Source organism: Equus quagga, chromosome 4, assembly GCF_021613505.1.
Source record: "Equus quagga isolate Etosha38 chromosome 4, UCLA_HA_Equagga_1.0, whole genome shotgun sequence".
In the NCBI taxonomy this organism is placed as follows: Eukaryota; Metazoa; Chordata; class Mammalia; order Perissodactyla; family Equidae; genus Equus; species Equus quagga.
The window spans coordinates 70589015-70605407 of record NC_060270.1 but is presented as its reverse complement, the minus strand read 5'-3'; the positions used below and the strand labels follow the sequence as shown (position 1 = coordinate 70605407).

General features: G+C 35.4%; 1 protein-coding gene across 13 annotated transcripts in view; it reads left to right on the top strand.

Moving 5' to 3' along the window:
• The window catches only part of CLASP1 (cytoplasmic linker associated protein 1), a 169046-nt gene that overhangs the window by 77105 nt on the left and 75548 nt on the right, over positions 1-16393 (top strand). For all 13 annotated transcript variants that reach the window (XM_046657659.1, XM_046657658.1, XM_046657661.1 and 10 more), the window contains 2 exons: positions 7705-7812; positions 11926-12093. In XM_046657659.1, coding sequence (XP_046513615.1) covers positions 7705-7812; positions 11926-12093 — 276 coding nt within the window. The remainder of the gene's footprint in view (positions 1-7704; positions 7813-11925; positions 12094-16393) is intronic.

Below are 16393 nucleotides of genomic sequence, written 5' to 3'. Positions count from 1 at the left end.
TTTCTTTATTCCATGGAAGGCAAGGGCACACTCCTACTACAATTCTTTGTTTTCCTCTGGGTCTGATTTTCCTCGGATAGACTTGTCTGTTTGTTTCTGCCACTCCCTCCCCGAACTTTTTTTTCTGTTGTGTAGTTCTCTCATATCTCCTATTTCTCTTACTTATGCTATTTTCTTCTTCTTTCACATCTGTCTTCTTACTTTCTGTCTCTGTTACAACGCAATATGAGTGAAGTTGAATATGTCACTAATAGGTCATAATATAGAACTGAAGTATGTTTTTACTATTTTTTGCACTTATCACGTTGACTTTGTTTTTCCTAAAGACCATAGGGTATTTTATATCATCTCTTTAAAACATATACAGCACTTAGAGCAATATTACCAAATTAATAGAATGAAAAAACAACAAACAAAATCTATGTCTGTAAAAGAAATATATATCTGAGTATGGCGCAACAGAGGCCCTTTAAGCTCCCCAAAACTGATTTTAAGGGGCCTGCAAGGGCTTAGTTACTAATGTGAGTCTTTAGGGCGGACAGGAAAGAAGTCCTTGAGCTCATCCCAGGTGAGAGGTAAGAGCTGCATTAAGCCAGCGTTGTCAAGGTGCTACACATCCATGAAAAGGTAGACTAGGAAAAAAACTCTCTGTCTTCAAATTAGTATGGTATCTCTCTTGACTTTGTCCTGGATAGATGAAAAAGCCAATCGTCCCTAATTTGTAACTAAGCTCTCTTCTCACACAAGTTGTGATTTCAATTTTTGTTATGTGGGAAACCCCAAGTTGATGAATTAAATTAAAGTGGTCTCTGTTTGTAGCCCCTGAGGATGCCTGACAGGAACAAACATTGAACCTGTACAGAGGAAGCCATTCTCAAATCTGGTTCCTGACTTCCCACAGATTAAAATATGCTTAATGTGAGCTCATAGTCCCAAGTTACATCTATAGTGAGTGAGAAGCAGCAGAGAAAAAAATAGAAAATCATAGTTGATCCTTCCAGACTTAAGGATCTTTCGTATAATATAAAATAACTATATTTAAATGTTTAAAAGAAATAAGAAACTTGGATTTTTAGCAATATGTCAAATTTAGTAGTCTGAATGATCCTCAGTTGAGAACACATTACTGATCCAAGGAAAAGCAGTGAACCTATACGTCTCCAAACCTAAGCCAAAGTAGGAGCTCTAGTAAGTGAGGGCCAAAGTGGGCTGCATCCTGAGGTTTTTGACTGAATCCTGGAGACCTTGGGCATTTGTTGTGATGAGTATGTAGGATATAGAGGACAGGAAGTAAGTGGACCCCACCTAAGACCTACATCATTGCTGGTGGACAAGAAGTTAACTCTGCTAAACGGAAGAGGACAGGAGGGAATTTCCCCCATCTTAACCTTGATACTAGGTGGAGGTGGGAAGTAATCTCTCTTGAGAATTTGCAACCATAAGTTGGACCTTCATGCAGGATTTTGGTCGGAATTTACACTGCCTTTGTGGTCTGAAAAACCTAAACAGATAAATCATTTTGAAGTGGCTGCAGATTGCTTGTGTGCACAGGACACTAGCAGAAGCAAACATAGATCCTAATTGGAAAAAGTTCCACTTCAATCTAGATCTTAAAGAATTCTCATAAAATTCCAAGAAAAGTTATCATTTCATTGTCTTAATATTTAAACAAAGAAAAAGAAATTCTGGAAAGACAAGCAAGGGAGTAGGAGACTATATATAAAGAATGACCAAGCACGTTTTGAAAAAGAACAAATGGATCTTCTGGAAATGGAAATATAATAAATTATTAAGATTAAAAACTCAGTGGGTAAATTGAACAGCAGAATCAGTGTAGCTGAATAGAGAACTCATGAATTTAAGATAGGAAAAAATTGTCCAGTGTGTAATGCAGAAGGATAGAGCTGGAAAATATGATAGAGATGTTAAATTATATGGAAGATAGTGAAGAAATTTAACGTTTCTAATTGTATTTTAAGAAGACAAGAGAATGGGATAGAGACAAAATTTGAAGAGGTAATGGTTGGGAATCCTCCAGAACTGATGAAAGACACTAAACCACAGATTCAAAAAACCCACTAAGTCCCAAGCAATATAAAACGAAACCCATAGTTAAACACATCATAGTGAAATTGCAGAACACCAAAGATTAAATAAGAAGATGTTAGAAGCAGCGAGAGGGAAAAAGAGACTGCCCACAAAGGAAAGCCAGAATTTAAATGCAGATGAAACTGGGGAAATCTAAATAAGATCGATGGAGCATATTAGCATCCATGTCCTGTTTGTGATTTTGTGGGTCTTGCTATTGAGAGAAACTGGGTAAAGAGCACGTGGTATCTCTCTGTGTTATATCTTAGAGTTGCATCTGAGTCTATTATTATCTCAAAATAAGTTAATTTTAGGAAAGGAGGGCCTTAAAACTACTCTATCTCCCCAAAAGTATGATTTAATAGAAGTGTGTTTAATAATATTATTTTAATCACTAAGACTCTTACCTTAAAGATAGTAAGGCATATCTCTAAAAAATTAGGACAAAAGAAGGAAACAAAGGGGGAGTAACAGGAAAATGAAAAATCAAGACAAAGAAAAGGCATGCATATAACATGGTGAAAATAAGCTCGAATGAGCTAAACTTTCCAGTTAAAATAGATCATTAGACTTGATTGTTTTTAAAGGTCTAGCTATGTGACATTTAAAGGGACAAATCTAAAATATAAGGTTACAGATAGAATAAAAGACAAAGGGTGAGAAATATTTAGTTAAAGAAAGCTGTTGAAGATCTTTTAGTAACGGACAAAAAAATAAGGCAAAAAGCTTTACTAAAGAAGATTGCTATATGATAAAAAATTTGATAAATCTCAAAGATGTAATAGTCCTAAATTTTTATGAGCCTAATAAAAATAGCCTCAAAATATACTAAAAAGCTTTTGCAAATTCACCTTTACAGTGGGTGATATATAAAAATATAAATTTCTCAATAGGTGATACATTCATATAGTTCAGAACTCAGAAAATACAAAGAGGTGTATGCAGTTAAGTTTCCCTCCCAGCCTTGTCTTTCATTTGCCTAGTTAGCACCTCTTTCCCCTCAAGCCCAGTATGTCACCGCTTGTTTCATTTTTATCCAGTTTCTTTGCATATAGAAGCAATATAAAAATCGTGTTCTCTCTCTTTTTTTAAACATAAAAGGTAGCATACTTACACACAGTATTCTGCATCTTTATTTTCACTTAATACATCTTAAGATCTTTCCATATTAGATTAAAGAGAACCTCTTCATTCTTTATTGCTGCTGTACTACTTTCAACTATATGAATTAACCTTAACCAACCAGTCCCATATTGATACTTGGATTGTTTCCAGAGTTTTGCTCTTCCAAACAATGCTGCCATGAATAACCTTTTATATACGTCATTTTGCATGGGTACAAGTATACTGGCAGGATAAATTACCCAAAGTGGAATTGTTGGATTAAAAAGTACATGCATTTGTAATTGTGATAGGTATCGCCAAATAGCCTTTTGTAGGGGCTGTAGTGATTTCTACTCCCAGCAGCAATGAATGAGAGTGCCTTTTTTCCTACACACCAGAATGTTAGCAAATTCTTAGATTTTTTGCCAGTCTGATAGGTAATACATGGCATTCTTAATGTCATTTAAAATTTTTTTCTTATTATGAGTGTGGCTGAGCACTATTTCATACATTTAAGAGCCGTTTCTGTTTCCTGTTAACTATCTGTTCTTAGCCTTTTTCTTTATTGGGTTGTGGCAGTAGTGCGCTGGAGCTGGCTTGAACTAGTTCATGAGAGCCAATTGTTAATAAGTTTCCAGGAATTTTGTAAGCTGGTTTAACATCACATCAGTAGCCTAAATTGGCTTTGTGGGAATGTTTACCCCATGGAAATTGGAAAACACCACAAATCAGCACAACCACCACAGCCGCTGCCCACCCACCCAGGCACTTGTTAAACATTTACCAGCATACCACTGGTTGTTGGACTTCTTGATTCCTAGGAACCTTTTATATGTTAAGGAAATTAGCCCTTGTGATAGGAAGTGCAAATAATTTTTTCCAGTTTGTCGTTTTCTATAATTTGCTCATAGTTTTCTTTTTGCCATGCTAAGATTTTTAAAAAATTTTGTAGTCAGATTTATCAATTTTCTTCTGATGGCTTTTAATTTTAAGTCATAGTTAGAGTGAACTTTTCCACTAGAAGTTACAAAGGAATTCTCCCATGTTTCCTTTTAGAACTTTTATGGTTTCATATTTCACATTTTAATCTTAGATCCCATTTGCTGTTTTTATTGGTTAAAGTGTAAAGTATGGATCCAACTTATTTTTCCAAAGCAAAACATAAGCTAATGAGATCTAGTAATGTATTTTTAAAAAAGCAACACGTTATGTTGAACTACATATTAATCCTTGTGGAATGAGGCAAGAGCAGTGCTTAGAGGTAAATTCATAGCTTTAAGTTTATAGTAGAAGAGAGATTGAATTAGGAGTTTGTTTCTAATTTGTTAAGAAAGAACAGAATAAACCCACAGAAGAGTAGGAATGAAATAATAAAGATGAGAGTAAAAGTTAATGAAATAGCAATTAAACATTCATTGAGAGGATTAAGAAACACAAGTTCTGTGAAGCATTGGGCAATTCCAGTCTTACATAAACTCAGAGAATAGAAAGAAGGAATACTTCCCTCACTGGTTTATGCAGCTTGTGTAACCTTAGTACTAGCATCAGACAAGGTACAGTACAAACATTGTGTATGTGAGTGGTACCTCATGACCATAAGGATTAGCCCAGGTTTAAGCACATGTAGGCAAAAAATTCTTTTATCTCAGAAGATGCAGATGAAGAGTTAAAAAATTCAACAAAAATTTTTGCTGGAAATTCTGAGCAATTAGGAATAGAAGTGAGTTTTCTTAACCTGTTGAAATATCATACTTCTATGAAATTTCAGAATTAGTTTTTCAAAATGTGGCTCACAGCAACAAAGCCTACGCTCATGCTTCTCTTTAGTATTGTGCTACATTTCTAAGACAGCAGGATAAAGGCAGAGAAGTGAGAGGGCAGAGTTTGAAGGGAAAAACTGAAGACTCATTTATATATAATGTTCTATTTAGATAACTCCAAATAATCTATGTACAAATTAATAGAATTAATAAAAATTTAGCAAGGTTCCTAGAGTTAAGATCAAAATAGATTAATTACATTCTTATTTGTCAATAAGTTAGAAAATATAATTTAATAAGATACGTTGTGTATAATAAAAATAAGGCACCTTTGAATAAGTCTATAAAAATTGAGCAAGACTTTTGGAAACAATTATAAAGCTTTATTGAAAGACATTGAAGAAAGTGAAATAGATAAAATATTAATCAATGGAAAGATCAATATCATAAAGGTGTCTTTTTTTCTCCAAAGTTCCACAAAATGCCAGTCAATATTTCAACAGGTCTTTTTATTGTATCTTGACATCCATATGGAAGAGAGTAACGGGGAGCTGGCCCCGTGCCTGAGTGGTTAAGTTCGCTTGCTCAGCTGCAAGCGGCCCAGTGTTTCATTGGTTCGAATCCTGGGTGCGGACATGGCACTGCTCATCAAACCTCGCTGAGGCAGCGTCCCACATGTCACAACTAGAAGGACCCACAACGAAGAATATGCAACTATATACCGGGGGGCTTTGGGGAGAAAAAGGAAAAAAATAAAATCTTTTTTAAAAAAAAAAAAAGAGAGAGTAACGGGTCTTGGGAAAAAGTGGATTGATATGCCTTACCAGTTAGCAAGATTCTTTTCAAAAGCTAGTCACAACATTGTGATGTTGTACAGGTGTGGACACATGGATTAATGGGACAGATAGCTGAGAAACAGACCCCTGCATATATGTTAGTACTTAATAAAATGAAGAAGATGGGTTTGTAGATCAAGAAGAAAAGAGTTAAATAAATTTATTCGGACATTGGTTAGTCATATGGAAAAAATAAAATGGATCTCTCCTTTACCTCCTGCAGAGAAAGTCAGTTCCCTAAGTGACCTCACAAATAAAATGTTGAGCAACACAGTGAGTTTTGGAAGAATATATAATTTAAAAACATTTAAAATATATAAAATAATGCCATCTATTTCTTATGCAACTATATGTATTAGAAATTATGAAGAAATGTAAGGGAATGATGAACACTGGGTTTCAGACCATGTTAAATGTTGAGGGAATATAGAGCAAAGAAGATTTTTATTTTTTAAGCTGCATAGTTATGAATTTTCATTTAAAAAATCTTTTTGTGACCTAAATATTTTATGATGAATTTGAAGTAAGAACTTCAGTTGCTTTTTCACGTTCCCTTTGCTTTGGTGACTGCCTTGATTTAGCTCAGTGACTTCCTTAGGAAAGTGAAGCGCCCTCACTCATAGGCTAGCCAGCCAGTCGAGCGGGCACAGGTGTCTAAACCAGTAGTGTGACCTTGGGCAAATTAACTAATCCTCTTGTTGCTCTGTTTGCTCCTCTGTAAAATGGGAATAATTGCTTTCTACGTTGTGAGAATTCTGAGTTTAACGTACATAGCTCTTAGTATAATATATGGTATAGCTCTTAATTTTAGTATAGTTTCTAGAATTTGTGCATGTCTTTCCTTAAACTGCTATTAAAAGTTATTAATTCTTTCTAGTTTTAATTTTTTGTTGTACCGCAGTGGTTTCTTTTATTGCTCCTTGCCTCCCTTTCTTCAACCTTTTTTAAGCCTTAGATTTGCTTTTCTCTGTTACTTTTCTGCAAGCTTTCTCAGATGATGAAGTAGAAATGATTTTGAACTATGTAAGAAGCCAGTAGGAGTTCAAATTGGTTTGTGTTTTCCCTATTAGGTTGCTATTCTGATTGAATTATGGCAGGAGAAGCATTTTGTGTTCCTTTGAAACCAAAGAAGCCCTGAATTTAAAAAAAGGTTAATCCCTAATCATACTAGTCTGATCATCAATGATTTTGCATTTATGAATTCATTTTAATTTTTATGGTTTCATGGTTTAATAATTGAAGTTAATATATTGCTTTACTTACAATGGCAAATTCTTTTCATAAATGCCTACAACATTGCATTATTTTTATGTGATTGTTTCCCTAGGAACTCCTAATATTTATTCTTTTTATCTTCATCTTTTGCAGCCTAGAAACTTATTGGCAGACAGGCTTTAAAATAGAATTTTAATGCTGTGTATCAAAACATTTATTCTGCAGAGTGCTGTAGCTTTTGTTGAGTGCTGAGTGAAGAAGGTTTTTTCTGTATTGACTGTTTTTCTGTAGTATTTTTCTTAAGATGACAGCTAATGTGTTCTTTTCTGTTTTTAGAAATTTGACAGATGTTTAGACCAAAAAAAAAAAAGAATTAAACCTTAAAAAATTGTGGAAAAAAATCCTTAAATGGATATCACCTCCTCATCTGAAAACATAATATGCTAAAATAATTGAAACATAAGCAGCTGATAGGTTCATGACTCACTCTCAGGTTCCTGACCTCTCTGTAGAATTTGTGTGTACAGACTTCATGCACGTGTGTGTCCACAGGAGCACGTGTCAGGACCACACATGGAGAAGAGCTGCTCTCCCTGTAGGAGGCCCAGGCCTTGTCCCTTGCTCACGTGTGGGTTGTTTTCTTGAGTAGGTCACACTTATTGAGAACATTATGGAAACACTGTTTTTGCTGTGTCCTCCAGGTCGGATCCGCACTAGACGACAAAGCTCTGGGAGTGCCACCAACGTCGCGTCTACGCCTGCCGACAGTCGAGGCCGCAGTCGTGCTAAAGTGGTTTCACAGTCCCAGCGTAAGAAGCATATTTATGCCGTTATCTTAGTTTTATTCAATAGCCCATTCTGCAGTTGAAAATTTACAGTATTTTCATTGACTTTAGGGGAAAAACACATTTCTTTGGTTCTAAGGAACTGTGAGTAGTCTTGATTCTTGTGGGGTAAGCTTAGAAAATGGACGTATTCAAGCGTACTTTTGTCTCCTGTCCAGGTGATTTAAATTTTGTATCATTAAGCATTAAACATTAAAATATAATTTCTCTCCCTCAAGCCTCTCAATATGAAACGTACCTGAACTGTGGCCCATTTTTCTATTGATAAGAAATCCCTCTGATGTCATATCAGAGCAGGACTTGGGCAGGTTACTGCCGAGTTCTCTTTCCTGCGGTCCTGAGTAAATCCATCAAAAGCTTTCCCCTCTAACCCTCTGTTCTAACATTTGCAGCCTGCTCCTCTATTCTTGCCGGTGTCAGTTCTTGCTTTGCCCAGCTGCCCTCGCTTCCATTATTGCTTCTTTGTATATGTTGAGTCACTTGGTTTGTTAGCCACAGCCATGGAAGCAGTCATAGATGGAATGAATGCGTTCTGATCATTCTTAGGATCCAGCCCTGGTGTCTCACTTCCCAGCTACCTGTGACTTTGAGTCCCCTGCTCCCTCTCTGTGCATGTAGAGTGGAGCTGGGTATCAGAGTTCTCCTGGGCAAGGTGAGCACGGTGGAGGAAGACTCCCTTCCCCAGCAGCTGCACGTGTGCCATCAGCACGGCACTCCTCAGCTGACACACCCTTGGCTGCCTCCTTTGCAGCCCTGGGAGCTGTCTGGCTTTGTAAAGAGCAGTTAGTCTGCGGCCAAACCTTAGGTTCTCTCTTAGTATTTAGAATGCCTTTCTCGGCTCTATCTGAAGGTAGATGCTTTTCTATGTCCCTTATGATAAGTATAGTCCTTATGTTAGACAAGCTTATATCATTTCTGAAAAGAAAGTGCAAGGTCAGTCGTAGTGCTGCCTTTAGTGAGGCTACAGAACCCAGGTTTCTCTGACAAAGAAGTGTATTAACACCAAACAACACAACATAGGTTGTGCTGGTGTAGCCCAGAAGCTTCTAGAACCTTGGGAACAGTATCCTGGCTCTGGTTATTCTCTTGAACTCTAGTGATGCCTGGAGTCGCAAATGGATATAATACTCTGCTCATGACTTCATAAATGTGATTCAGATCTTACTGCAAAGAAATTTTTCCTGACAAAAAATGTTCGACTCAGAATATAGGTCAATATGTTGAAATTGAGTTGAATAAAAAATGTCCAACTCTATAGCTGTGCAGTGTTATTTCCTTTCTTGGAGAGTGAGGGTTAAACAGTATTTTACATTTCTTTATGTCTGCTCTTTATTGGCACTGGCCTCTGCAGGGGTCCCTGCCCCTCGCCGGGTCCTCTGCTTAAGAGGTGGTAAAGATGAAAGTTTCTTCTGTAGTGGGGATGAGGGTGATGACAGAGCTTTAATTCTTCAGTCATATAAAAATACTGCACCCCGCCTCAGGGCTCCACTTTAAAAACCCTTGGGTTTTACTTTACTCACCAAATTCCACTCACAGAAAGGGAGACAATACCAGCAAATGATCAACCCTGAATCTTAAACTTATGCATATAAATTAAATGTTTTTTTTGTTATTTTAATAGGAGGTAAATCTGAGCATATTTATATATTTTACAAATGTAGTATACTAGTATTTGTAGTCGTGGTTTAGTAGTAAGTAGATTTCATTAATGTTAGATTTACAGCCCTTAACAGTTGGCATATTTTAAAATATTTGAGGATTAAATATTTGAAGATTAATATTTAAATATTTGAGGATTTGGCATAGGACATTCAGGTGAAGCTAGCTAATAGCAGTTTTTTTCAGTTCACTGATGTTTATTGAGCACTTCCTATGTGGTGAGCACTGTTTAAAGTGGTGGTGATAACACAAATGAGTAAGGTGCAATCACTTCTCAGGTTGCCCAGAGCTTAGAGAGTAGATGTGCTCATGGAGGGCAAGGCACTTGTCTCACTCTTCTCTGCATCTCCTATGCCTAGCACTGTGCCTGGCACATTGTAGGTTTCTAAGTCTTGCAGGAACAGATCCGATGTAGTGTAATTTGTATAAAATAAACATAAGTAGAAAAGTAGACTAGGAAGAACCAGATCTAGAAAAAATAGCTTTTTTACTAATGTGTTTGTGAACAAAGACATTTGTGGTGTGTTGCATGCTGACCTTCTGTATTGTGTTATTGTCTTTTAATCCACTTTTTGCCTGTCCTTTGGTCTGCTCTCATAATCAAGGATCCAGATCTGCTAATCCTGCTGGTGGTAAGCCGTTCCTCTTCTTGCTTTTTTTTTTTTTTTTGCATTCTCCCTTACCCTATGTTCCTTGTACAATAATAATTTCTCTCTTTATAATGAGCTTAGTTAATCTTTCTGCATTTTTTCTGTATGTTCAAATTCTAGAGTTTGAAATGGATTTCTTTTCTTCTTTTACACAGCTGAATAGTTTTTTGTGTGCTCACATTTTATGGGCAAAATTAATAGATCCTGAGACAGGTTCTTCATAGTAATGTGTACTGGTGATTTTTACAATGAATTTCACTTTAAGTTGTAGTTAAATCATTATAAAGTACTAATTGGTGTGAGTAGTCACCTTAGTGATTCATTTGAATGCTGGGAGAGTGTGTGTGTGTGTGTGTGTGTGTGTGTGTGTGTTTAATTTCTAGGTTAAATGTTATTTCAAAGGTTTTTACCTTTGGGTCATTCTATTCTGGTACATGATAATGTGCACTTTTATGTTTTAGAATTTTATTGACTCTCTACTTAAGGAGATGATCTATCTAAATAAATGACTGCCATTCTTGTCTGTTGGTATGATCCTTAAAATTTCGCTGTTTTCTCTAAGAGAGAATTTTGTCCCACAAGAAATGGTTGTATAGCTATCAAGCTACTTACCCATTAACAAAAGTTACTAACCATATTATTTGTTTTTAATTTCTAATTTTATTGGATACATCTCAGGGAATGTGGTCTATATGATTTCAACTTTTGTACATTTTTCAGATTTCTTTTGCGGCTTACTACGTAGTTGGTTTTTTATATTCATGTTTGGAAAGGTGAAAAGAATGTGTATTCTATTGGTTGAGATATACATGTGTGTATGTGGGAATATGTTTATATGTATCTATAGAATTTTGACTGCTTACTCTGTCAGTTTCTGATTGGTGTATTAGCCTTTCATTAGTTTCTAGTCCTTCTGAGAGGTTGTTAATAATTATGACCTCTTCACTTTCTTCCTATATTTTTATCATCTTTTTCAAAGCTATGTTATTTGAAGCATAAAGGTTCTTTAATTCTTTTATCAGTATGAAATATCTTTTGTCCTTTTCTTATGCTGTTATATTCTGTTATTTTGTTTTAGGTATGTTGTTTGTCTCTTGTAAGCAATATACAGTTGAATTTCATTTCATTTGTTTTAAACCCAAGCCAAGAATCTCTGTAATCTTTTAATAGGTGAATTTAATCTAGCCATGTTTATTATGGTTACTGATATGTTTGAGCTTATTCCTATCACATTTTGTGATTATTTTATTTACCGTGTTTCTAGTTATTTCATCTCCCTGCCCCCATTTCTTCCAATTATTAGATTAGTGGAGTTTTCTTGGATCCATTGTCTTCCACTAATGTTTAAGAAATTTCTCTTATATTTCTACTCTTCCAGCAGTTATACTTAAAATTGTTTAACATATCAACTCTTAATAGAATAAAAAAAAAAAGTGAATAAACACCTTTGTGGTTATTTGTAGACATTTGCTGTGGAACAGGGAAGTTGTTTGTGCTTAGCCTGCTCTTTTGAATCAGAAATTTTGCAGTCATTTTAGTAGAAGTCCACCAGTAATTCTATGTATAAATATTCTTTTATGATAATTTGATGTTCTTGTTTGCTCCTACATTTTTAAAAAATCAGTACTACCAGTAACTAAGAAGCTATTTTTATATAAAATTCTCTTAGTATTTGATCCAAATTAATGTGTAAACTGGCTTTTGAAATTACTATAATTTATTCCCTGGTTTATATCCATTATTCAATTTTGTTTTGCTTCATTTTTAGCTGGCAGCCGGTCAAGTTCCCCAGGGAAATTGTTGGGAAGTGGTTATAGTAGCCTTGCTGGCGGTTCCTCAAGAGGGCCACCTGTGACACCTTCTTCAGAAAAACGGAGCAAGATTCCCAGGAGTCAGGGATGTAGCCGAGAAACAAGTCCAAACCGAATAGGATTAGGTAAGGCTTCTCAGAGACCTGGGAACACCATTCTGTACTTGGTCATAATTTTGATTATAAATCTAATGACTTTGTCTAATGTAGGAAATAGAGATCTATTTTTGAACCAAGGATGTCATTTTGTGTGTGTTAAAAAGACATTTCACTTTGCACTTTTTACAGATTATGGCATATTCGGTTTCACTTATAACTGAAAACTGTGGGTCTTAATATTTACATTGATGGGAATGAATTGCATCATTGTGGGCTAAACACAGAAGTGTTTTAGAGTCATTGCAAGATAGTAGAATTGGGGGAATAGCAGGATTTTTTACTTCACAATTAGAAACAATATTGCTTTTCATTTTTCCTTCACTGATCAGCCATTAACCATATAAATGCAAAAGTAATTTCTGGGTCCACATTTATTTTGATTTTGATCTTCTGTGACCTAATTGTTGAAACTTGTGGTCAAAGAATGTGTATAGTTACTTTTGACATAATATTGTTTAAGTGTGAAGCCTAGGAATAGATGAAAACCAAATAGGTAATATTTATTTTTGTGTTGTAGTATTTAGTTTCTTTGTAATAAGATGTAGAATTATATGCATTACTCTCAGCAGCTCAAAGACCTCTTTTGCTCTATTAAAATCTAATTTGTATGCTACCTTTTTAATGTAAAAGTTTAGAAGTCTTTTGTAATATATTATGAAAAATCTATGTTCACACTCTTATATCTTTACCTGCTTTCTAAGGGTAAAAATCTATCAATGTGAAATCAGAGTACTGTATTCTTTAGTCCTGTTGGCTTATCTTTCTTATTTATTCATTTATCTCAACACTTTTACTTGAATGTTTACTATGATGTCCTAAGCACTTTGTTAGACCTTTGGATTAGTAGATAAGTGAAATAGATTTAGCTTCTGACTTTAAAGAGCTTGTGGTCTTAGAGATGAAAATGTATACATTGTGACGAATTCTATGACAGGGAGCTCTGGGACCATAGAAAAGGAGTGTCTTAGGGTCCTTGTCTGCCCCAGTTCTCCCAGATTTCCTGCTAGGAGAGGCTTTCCAGAATAGGTCCTACTTTGATAAAGTATAAATTGGGATTAGGCAGGGTGGGGAGATGAGGAGAAAGGGTTTTGGGGCAGAGAGAAGCATGAGCAGAAGCAGTCAGACAAGAGGGAGAGTAATGTGTTCTGGGAACCACAAGTAATTCATTTGGCTATTAGCAAAGGAAGTTTGTCAGGGTAGGGTGAGACGTGAGGACAGAGGGACTGGTTGAGTCCAGCTCATGAAAGTCCTTGAAGGCTGCCTGAACTAGGGGAAGGCCGGGACAGACATCTGAGAAACAGAACAGATGTTATTTGGTTTGACTAACATTTCCGAAGCAAGTGAGAAATGTAGCCACGCAGTGGTTTTGTTAATTCCATGTGATGCCAAACCTCTGTTGGCATTACTTAGCGTGGTCCCTGAGAGGACCACTTATTTGGATCCAAAAACAAGTAATGGGGCTATAACCAGAGAAAAATATCATGACTGAAGTATGCAAATTTCAGATTTGATGCTGTAACATTTCTGTGTTTGGATCTGGTTTTGTTTGGAGTATGCATTTGATTTCAGATCTAGATGTGAGCTTTCAGCTGTCCTTTTTCCAGAGTTGATTAGGTTTTTAGGCTGTCTCTTGGCAATCCAGATTAGTTTCATGCTTTTACAAATTCTTTTCTTTTTTTGGATTTTACTTTTTATGTTTATTAAAGATGCCCTTTTTACCTTTTCTTGGAATTGGGAAACAAACCAACCTTGGTTATCAAACATAACTCTAAGACCCAGTATTCCATGGGCTTGACTGTGAAGTTTGTGTTGCATATAGTTGAAAAGACAGCATTTAAGAAGCTTTCAAAAGAGGTGCTATGAAACATCCATCAGTAAGAACTAAATAGGAGCCTGTTCCCCTCCAAAGAGGTCTTGTTTGAAACATTATTTTGAAGAAAGTAGTTCCCTTGAGATGCTCATTACGGGGATTAGTTATGTCTAAAGCTTTGAGATCATACATACAAATCTGATTAAGGAAGATATTTAAATTTGTGTACATTGTGAGAATACACACAGATACGAAGATAGAGATATGAATTCATCTATATTCATATATCTATATGAACAAAATCTCTTGTGATGTCTTCCTATAGTATTACTTAGAAATGCTATTTTATAGGGTGTCAGATATATTAGTGAGTTTTTTCCTTTGTTTTTTTTTGATGAGGAAGATTTGCCTGAGCTACATCTGTTGCCAGTCTTCCTCTTTTTTTTTTTTCTCGAGGAAGATTAGCCCCGAGCTAACATCTGTGCCATTCTTCCTTTATTTTGTATGTGAGTTGCAACTACAGCATGGCTGACAAGTGGCGTAGGTCCATGCCCAGGAACTGAACTTGTGAACCTGGGCTGCTGAAGCAGAGCACACTGAACTTAACCACTATGCCCCGGGGCTGGCCCCTATATTAATATGCATTTTTCATTAATAGATTGTATATTACTGTGATCATTTAGTATGTACTGGGTATATGGCTATGTGTCTAAACATTTGGTTCATTATGTAACAACTTGAAATATAAATATCCAGAAAAGGAGGGAGAATCTTTTCAGAATATTTACTATAATCCTCAAACCAACTAATAGTTTTAGTCATCACTACACTGGGCTTGGAATTTGCACTGAGAATTAATTCTACTTATCTACAAATTATGCTTAGTCCAACTATGCCTTTTCTGTTTAAAGTAATATTTCTTAACTAAATTTTTCTTTCTCACCTATGATAAAAATGATGCCAAAGCTCTTCTTTTTTAGCTGTTAAGATTTCTTAAGCAAAACAGAATGTGATTTCTGTTGGATAGCCAAAAAAACAAAATAAAACCCTGCTACTCTTCTTTTTTCTCGGCAGTTTATTCCTTCATAAACTGTTCAACTAAATGGATATATTTATAAATTGTTTCATTTTTGTGTTTTATTCTATTTTTGACAAATAATAAAGTCGCGTAAATAGCTAACATCTATAGTAGTTGTATTTCGGAAGTTTGCCTTTGGTTCCCTTCTTCTCTCACTTATCTATTGAAAAGGCTATAAAAAATTTTGACTTTTTGCAACTTACATTTTGTGGATATGTGTTTAAAATGTTTTCAGATTATATGGTTAAAAATAACTTGAAAAAATTAAAAATTAATAGTAATCAATTTCAGCTATTAAATTAGACTACTGTCTGCAGACCAAAACATGAAAATATCTAGACTAGGAGACATTTCATGTCTTTAACTTCTGGCAGTTTTCATTATTCTTCTTGTACTTCTGCTTTTAATATGAATTCTGGTAGGATCTTTCCTTAAAAGGCAAAAGTCAGGATTGTTTTTGAAATGCTATTAAGGTAGAGAAGAGCGTCTCACAAGAAATGAAAACCGATTAAATGGTTTTTCATGGCTTCCTGGCATTTAATCTAAGCGCAAGACTCCAGAGCTAACTAAGAATACTGCTTTTAGAAAGTTCAAATGGCAAGTGTGTTTGTACTGTCTCTTCCTTCTCTGTTATACCTTCTCCTCTGTAACATATTCTCACATAGAATGTTCAATTTTGGCGTCAATAAAGAGACAAGTTGGTTTGGTATATTGTTTTTTAAATTTGACTACCTAATTATTTAGTCTTTGTAAAAATTAGTTATTTATATACTTATTTTAAATCCTCCTTATAAATTGGTCTTTGGAAGTGTTGTTATAACTTAAGTGGATGTTTTACCTCTTGTGTTTTAAATTACCCAACATTTGAACTGTTGATATCACCACTAGATGTACTTTAATGAGGTTTGGGGCAACTATGGGCAGATTTTGAAAAAGCTGTGAACAGAATTCTTTTTCTGTATTCTACTACTAACCGTATGTTAAGGAACTAGCTAGTGTGAATGGGTGAATGAACTTTCTCTTGGTGAAATACCGCGAGGGTAAACCTTGTTAAGAATTATGCATATTGTTATTTCAGAACATATTTACTTATGCTTTTTCATGCTTTTAATTGTCTTCACAAAGCAGGCTCAGCCCGGAGAGAGAGCCGAGATTTCCCATTGCTGTAGCATGTACATTAATTTAAGGAAGGGAGTGGGAGCTGGGTAAAAATTCAGAACTAGTTAGGCAGGAACTATAAGAAAATGCTCAACTAAGCATGCACATATGTGAAAAACTATCAGGACTGTTTTTATTACCTTCTGATTGTTTGTTTTAGAGTGGGCATTGAAATAGACAAGATTTTCATGTATGCCTTTCAGCAAGGAACTCGGAAGTGC